The sequence below is a fragment of the Anoplophora glabripennis genome, unplaced genomic scaffold (genome assembly GCF_000390285.2).
Source record: "Anoplophora glabripennis isolate ALB-LARVAE unplaced genomic scaffold, Agla_2.0 scaffold39, whole genome shotgun sequence".
NCBI classification, from domain to species: Eukaryota; Metazoa; Arthropoda; class Insecta; order Coleoptera; family Cerambycidae; genus Anoplophora; species Anoplophora glabripennis.
In genome coordinates, this window is record NW_019416254.1 from 1,133,649 (window position 1) to 1,141,374 (window position 7,726).

Sequence of the window (7,726 nt, forward strand, 5' to 3'; positions counted from 1 at the left end):
TCTTTTAATATCTCATGAGCCGCGAAATGCGCGAAAGGCGTGGCGTATCCCCATAATTCTTCTAATAAGCACGTTGTGAAAACATTGACTCAGAACTAGACCATGTGCATCATTACAAGTAGACATGAACTAAGGCGCTCGGGCATCAATAAAGTCAACTGGCGAACGTTCGTTATATATATTTTTATTGTTTAAATTAAAATAATAAAGAATAGGGCATTTTATTATGATATTTGTAATCGGATCAAAGGCTTGTTTACGCTAGAGCTCGAGAGAGACTGTGAATAATAGGTGTAATGTTTTTAGGACGTAGAATAATTTAGGCGACGGTCGGAATTATGTTTCTGCGCATATGAAGGTCAAAGCTCATAAGATTTTAAAACATCTCTACCTGACAATGCAATTTGGTTGCAGGAATTTGGTTGCTGCTATAAAATCCATGAAATTTTTCTTATTAAACCAAGTAATTCTGTCGTGGCAACTGAATTGCATGAATTAGATCATGCTCTATTCCGTGCAACAAAATTGCTGGGATTGTATTTACTTTTATAGATATTTGCTTATTACTAACATGTATTTTATAGTTGATAGACCTGTGGAAAGGTTTAAACAGCCTCGAGAGCGTTTTAAATCCACAGTCGAACCCACCATCTTCATGATTTTATGGCTGTTAGTAACACCGTTAAAGCCACTATTAAAGCTATACAGCAATTTATTTTGAAATTTTACGTGTACCATTACTCTTGGATTACATTGTTTCTAGGAAATTTTGCACTCAGTTACTAAACGCACTAGGCACCTATTGTGTATTATCAGTCGTAAACCTACTTTGAAACTGTCAAGATGGCCGTAAAAGAAAAGCGTTGCGTTAACGAAAAAGTTTGTTTGATACGTGCGATAGAAAAATGAGTAATGTTGGAAGACGTTTAGGCCTCAATCCATCTACTGTTGCTACCATTTGGAAAAACAAAGAAGCAATTCTACAGGCGGAACTGCAGGGAGTGTCTACTAAAAAATTAAGGAAGCCAAAATTCAAAGACTTAGATCAAGCAATGTTGCCGCGGTTTAACAATCAGTGCCAGAATAATGTACCCATCTCGGGGCCAATTGTTAAAGCCAAGGCTGAGAAGTTTGCCGAACAACTAGGCATTATTGACCTTAAAGCATCAGAAGGTTGGCTTGGAAAATTTAAACACCGTCATAATATTACCTATGGTAAAATGAACGGATAGGATTTTTCCTTCTTCCCTCCATATAAAAAAAACTCTTTATAACGAAAAAAATCCCCGGTCCCTTAAGATTCGTTAAAGAGTTTATACTGTACTTTCAGATATATTACATGTTAAACAAAATGCGCAGTTGGTAACACTACTACAATTTAAACAATTTTATCCCAGCAACAAAATCTCTGCAATTTTGTCACCCCACCCAAATTGCATTGTCAGGTACAAGTTATGAGTTCGACTAGTTTTCTAGTGTGGTTTATCAAAGCACTTATCGAACAAAGTTGCCCAAGTTGTTTAATAAACCGAAGAAGCAAAGTGAGGCATTTTTGTACTGAAAGAACCAGCCCTGCCTCGGTCTCGGTTTAGTTAAGACAACAGTATGATGTCCCAAATATTCTGCAAACAAAAAGTTTGCGGGTGAAATAGTTAATACAACTGCACTATGGTTATCTAGACTTTCCATTTAAGCAGAGAGAAGACAGTCAAAATGATAATATACTGCCCCAAATATTATGTGAAAACAAAGATCGCCAGCAAGCTAGTTAAAACAACTATGTAGCTAGCTAGCTTCCATTTCAGCAGAGTATGCTGCATCTTATAGGAGCAAGCGAAATCAAGTTAAAAACGACCAAGAGGAAAAATTATATGAAATAACTCATCTTCTAAAACATGTAGTTAATCTATTTATTTTCATTCCACATGATGCGTTTCGGAAATTTTTTCTCCTGCATAAATTCACTATAAGGCATGAGGAGATACAAAAAACGCACGACATATACATGCGGCACAGATAAATTATTAACTGATTGGCTATCGATGAGGAGTAGCATATTGTTACAGAACACCTTTTCCCTTAAACAACCCATGAGTGTATCATACTTAAATGGAGCCTACCAATATAAATCATAGAACGGAGATATGAAAAATAATTCAGTGATTGAATAGTTCATAAAAGGACCCCACACAAAATAAATGGAAACTGGGTCCCTCTAGATATGGCTGAAATTGTAATATGTTATAGTTCTCGACATTCTGATGAAAAGTTGTCATGGGCCCAAAGAGATCCTATAGATTGTTTCAGAGATATAGAGGGGGGAAGTGTGTGATTTTGACTGTAGGACTGAGTAAGCTTCACGAAGTTTCAAGTTGATGCATTCAAAAACTGAGGCATGTAATGAATTTTGACCAGTAGCTACAATGCTTTTGGGATCGCTGAACCTGAATTCTTGGATAGCTTAGCTATCTAAAGTCACCTGGAGGTCAGGTAAAGGTCGTTTCAAGGTCAAACTGAAGAAAAGACTTGCATTTAATTGCAAATAACGTAACCATAAAGGTCACCTTCAAGTCAATTCAAGGTCATTTCAAGATGAAAAGGTTTGTACTGAATTTCAACCACGGCATATATAAGTTTTTTTGGGGGAGGGAACTGAATTTGGGGATAGCTTAGCCCTACAAGGTCACATTTAGGTCAAGTCAATATCATTTCAAGGTCAAAGTAAAGAAAATGCCTTTCACGAATGTTAACCTGTAAGTATGTATGCTTTTGAGGTCACTGAACCTGAATTCGGGGATAGCTTAGCCCTATAAGGTCACCTGAGGGGCTTAAATTAAGATTAAGTCAAATGAAACAACCTTGACTTGATTTCCAGGTGACCTTATAAGGCTAAGCTATCCACGAATTTAGGTTCAGCGATCTCAAAAGGTTAACATTCATGAAAGGCCTTTTCTTTACTTTGACCTTGAAATGATCTTGCCTTGACCTAAATGTGACCTTGAAGGGCTAAGCTATCCCCAAATTCAGTTCCCCCCTCCCCAAAAAAACATATACGCACTGGTTGAAATTCAATACAAGCCTTTTCTTTAGTTTCATCTTGAAATGACCTTGAATGGACTTGAAGGTGACCTTTAGGATTACGCTATCTCCAGATTCTGATTCTGTGAGCCCAAAAACCTATACACTTACTGGTAAAAATTCAATACGTCTTTTCTTCAGTTTGACCTTGAAACGACCTTTACCTGACCTCCAGGTGACCTTAGATAGCTAAGCTATCCAAGAATTCAGGTTCATCGATCCCAAAATCATTGTACCTACTGGTCAAAATTCATTACATGCCTCAGTTTTTGAATCCATCAACTTGAAACTTCGTGAAGCTTACTCAGTCCTACAGCCAAAATCACACACTTCCCCCTCTATATCTCTGAAACTATCCATAGGATCACTTTGGGCCCGTGACAACTTTTCATCAGAATGTCGAGAACTATAACATATCACAATTCCAGCCAAATCTAGCGGGATCCAATTTCCATTCATTTTGCACGGGGTCCTTTAAAACAAATAAAAATTTATTGATATGTTCTTACTGTTAAAGCTTGTACTTGACAAGTTAAGTCATGAAAAAATAAACTAAAACAAGAATAAAGCCATATAACCTTTATTTAATGTTTACATTTTTTTTCTTTTTTGTAAACTAATACAAAAACGAAAAAACAAATTGGTGGTTATAACTACTTAGTTACTAGTAAATGATTTATTGAGAACTATCAAACTATTTATTTGAAACTCCTTCTAATTTACTTCTTTCTGGCTCAGTTTTTGAGTCTGTTGCTGCCTTATCCATAGTACTTAACTCATCATCATCAGCTAAGTCTTTATTGTATAAGGTTGGATAATTCTGCATGCAAGTTTGCATTGTTTTAAATAAGTCGTAACAGTCACTACCTACAAAAATGAAAAATGTAAATATTTTTTTCAGAAATTCTTCACAGCATTCAGATAATTATGTACTTTTTGATACATTTTAAAAGATAAAGCTCAAAGAAAGAATAAATTCCAAACTAAATTATCTATTCCTATTCAATAGTGGCATTTGCTTATAAATTTCGTAGATTTGGTATCAAGTTATAATTGGTTAAATTTATAGTAATTTTTGCACAAAGATAATAATATGAGGTCGGAGTAAAGTCATGGGTAATATTTAAATAATAAACCCAACTATCAAAGTATCAAACATATTTGTACAAGTCCCGACTTAGATCGACCTTCACCCATCGATTTTGCTAATGAAATTTGAATTTTGTTAATATAATGTATTAATAAAGAAAATTTGATTTGGTCGAAATCCAATTTCCCTGCACAGCTATTTTTAATAAAAAAATTAAAATTGTTGATTTTTTTTCATGAATGTAGTTATTGAGTTTTTGGATAAATTTATTACCAATAGATAGTAAAATATGTATATAATATGCCAAAGTTTGGTGGACATTTTTGTTCCTTGCATAAAGTAGACAGGTATAAACAGGCAGTGGCGGCGCGTGAACATTGATTGAATGTGTTCTGCTTAGGGTTGTTACATTTGTTGTATTGAATTCCGTGATATGAAGTGCCCGGAGTCTCTAAATGGTGCCACAGGCGAAAAATTTTTAAATTTTCAAGGTCACGCGTTTTCCTGGCACTTCTGAATTTCAAGGAACAATCCATTTATACAAAAATACAGATTTTTCACAAGAATGAATTTTGAAATTGATACCTTTTTGAAATATCATAAATAAATTGGAATAAACTAAATATATTTTATTAAATTATTGAATATTGTTTATAAACAAAAAAATCGTTTGTGAAATTTACCAACAATTCAACGAATTTTAATTTTCCTCAGCGTGTTATGATTTTTTCTTTATCTTTTTTTTATATATATGTACATTATATTATATTCCGGGAGTTATACGTGCAAATCCAAAATCCAGGACCATACAGCTAATTCCCAGTACAATCACAGAAAATCCCGGTCATACCCATGTGGCTAGATGTTCTTTTAATATGTCGTCAAGATCTGCACTAAAATTTATGAGTCCGCGAAACACATCAGGGTTGTCCGAATTTTCTGTCTCGCCGTGTCCGCGAAGTGCTAATTCGAATGCTCCGCAAAATTTTATGCAATCTATGATTTTAGATAATACATTTTTCATTCATTGTGTTTCCATATATTATCCCAATATGCAGAATCTAACTGACTTCTTATGTTTATTTTACCTAAAGACTTAATGACTTAAATATTTCACACTATATATTGTCCATGCTTTATCCCCACCGAAAAGTAAGCACGGAAAACAAAACAGTGTATTTTTTAAATCACACCCGCACACCCACTCTGCTTTTGTGTATACATTATTGTTAAATTGTCTTTTATAACTTTTACTTCGGCTTGTTCCACTAACTTCAAAATTTAATTGTGGTGTTGGCCCATCTAATTCTTTTATTTGTAGTTTATCCTCATAAGGCAGAGAACCAAATAAAGTTTTTTTTTAAACGAAACGCTATTCATTTTAATAACTATAATATCCGTAGACGCCTAAACGAAAATATTCACACGTTCCGCTCGCAGAAATAAACCACCACATACCACGTACGAAATATTACTGCATTTCATTTACTGCAGCAGTGGCTGTCGCTGATGCAGCCGCAAAAGCCCCCATCTTCGTGTACTAGGTCACGTGCCTGATTAGCCAATAAAAACAAAGAACGCATCTAATTGTTCGCTGTGCACACATTTTGTATATGAGGTTGCATATATTAAGGAGCGTAGCTCGCGTCGCAATAAATAATAATATAAGCTCCTAGATTTATTTTAGCGCGAGTACATTTAGATTCTTTAAATATTTTGTTGATATTTAATATGATTAAATACATAAAATTTTATGTGTTCTGCAGCTCCGCAGCTCTTATGGTAAAACCGCCACTGTAAACAGATAACTTTGAATTGAACTTTAATTTTGAATTGAATTGAATTGAACTTTAATTTTTTATTAAAAATAGCTATGCAGGGAAATTGGATGTCGACCAAATCAAGTTTTGTTTATTAATAAATTATATTATCAAAATTCAAATTTCATTAGAAAACTCGATGGGTGAAGGACGATCTAAGTTAGGATCTTAGATTATATCAGAACTTAGTAACGATTAAGGGTGTGTTCAACGAATGATCAGGCTAGTTAGTCACTCAACGAACAAATATTACATTGTTCCCAATCAACTGAGTGGGATACTGGGCAGGTTTTACATTACTTCTGTAGTCAAGATATTTCAATGACTAAAACAGAGCCCCTATGGTATGTGATAAAGACATAAATAATAATAAGATAATAAAGACATATAAACATATGGTATATGTTAAAGACCAAATATTAGCAAAACAAGTGCTACAAGAGTTTTAGTTTACCTATGAAAAATAATATGAAGCTATTCAGCGAATTGTTGAAGTTGAAAAGTCTAGACTATTGGCTGAACACAGCCTTACTGTTTGCTTGCATTAAATATGTATCTACCTTTTGGTTCAGCTTCTGAATAATGGAAACAACTAAAAGCATTTCGAAATTCTACACCACATGGGCCTGTAGCCATTCCTCCTAGACAGGGACAATTCCAATTAATATCACCATTGGGCAAAATCAATCCTGGTTGTGGATCTGGCTCGGGTAGTTTTACGGTACTAGGAACTTGATGGTCTTCTTTAGTGGCAAATATTACTACGTCTTTTTTGTCTGGACCAATTCTTCGGCAGTGAGACATTTTTACTAATGCTGATAATCTCTACTATCTCCTTGGAGTGCTAAGAGCAATGGGCTTGCTTTATGAATTCTGTAAGCACAAGGTTCACCTTCGTATGTACCACAAAGAGTTAAACTACTCCTTAATTTAATATAATGTGTTTTGGGGACCCGTAAAATAGCTCTTTGATTTGTAGAGTTGTATTTTAAAATATCAATATTAACTGCAGTTGCTACTTCCCCAAATAACTGATTCACAGCATTTACTATATTATTCTTAAAATATGTAGCAGTTATTGTATTTTCAGAAGTTTTCGCTAGTTGTCTGCAACAAAAAGTAAGGTTAACTACAGCTAATGATTGAAAAGAAAAGGTAAATAATAGAGTACTAACAAAGAAACGTCCAAGTAATAATATTTGCTCATTCCACATTCTTTGTGATTATATTAACATAAATAATTACTAGTAATGTTAATTCCCCTCATGCAACGGTATTTTACTTGCAACTTGTAATTTTTTTATAGGTTAATGTTGTTAATGGCTAATTTTTAATAGGCTTGTTTTCGCGAGTGAAGTCGTTGGTTGTAGTATGAGTAGTATGAGCAGGTATGAGCATAGCCCTTATATTATAAGTGTATTATATGTTTTGTGTTATAAGATCTATGAGTATGAGGAAATCATATATAAAAGAGTGAGAAAATTAATAATTAAGTCGCGAAAAAAGCACGGTCCGTAAAAAAACGGTCGAGTAATAGCACATACTTCTATATAGAGATTAGAGATAGAAGTATGTGAGTAATAGACAGAAATTATGGTCGTGGCATATCTCATACTACGTCACAAGATGTCTAACCGTTTAACCACAGAATATCTATAGTTAGGATATTCTATGTCTAGAGTATCTAGATGTCAATTCTGAACTTACCTTGTGCCCTTGTGGAATGGTATGCATTTGT

At 34.2% G+C, this 7,726-nt stretch overlaps 2 protein-coding genes across 3 annotated transcripts; one reads left to right on the top strand and one right to left on the bottom strand.

Moving 5' to 3' along the window:
• The first annotated feature begins 905 nt into the window (after positions 1-905).
• LOC108915546 (tigger transposable element-derived protein 4-like) lies at positions 906-1,232 on the top strand. Its single transcript, XM_018721607.1, has one exon. It carries the CDS (start codon positions 906-908, stop codon positions 1,230-1,232), a length of 327 nt encoding a protein of 108 aa, XP_018577123.1.
• A 2,410-nt stretch (positions 1,233-3,642) lies between these two features.
• Positions 3,643-7,320, bottom strand: LOC108915605 (mitochondrial intermembrane space import and assembly protein 40). 2 transcript variants are annotated; one of them, XM_018721677.1, is made up of 3 exons: positions 7,164-7,320; positions 6,549-7,095; positions 3,643-3,945 (listed from the first exon to the last, which is right to left on the bottom strand). In XM_018721677.1, exons 2-3 carry the CDS (start codon positions 6,790-6,792, stop codon positions 3,773-3,775), a joined length of 417 nt encoding a protein of 138 aa, XP_018577193.1. In that variant the 5' UTR covers positions 6,793-7,095; positions 7,164-7,320; the 3' UTR covers positions 3,643-3,772. The 2 variants fall into 2 exon arrangements, with proteins under 2 accessions (XP_018577193.1, XP_018577201.1); XM_018721685.2 differs by having other exon boundaries at positions 7,234-7,303.
• Positions 7,321-7,726: the final 406 nt, after the last annotated feature.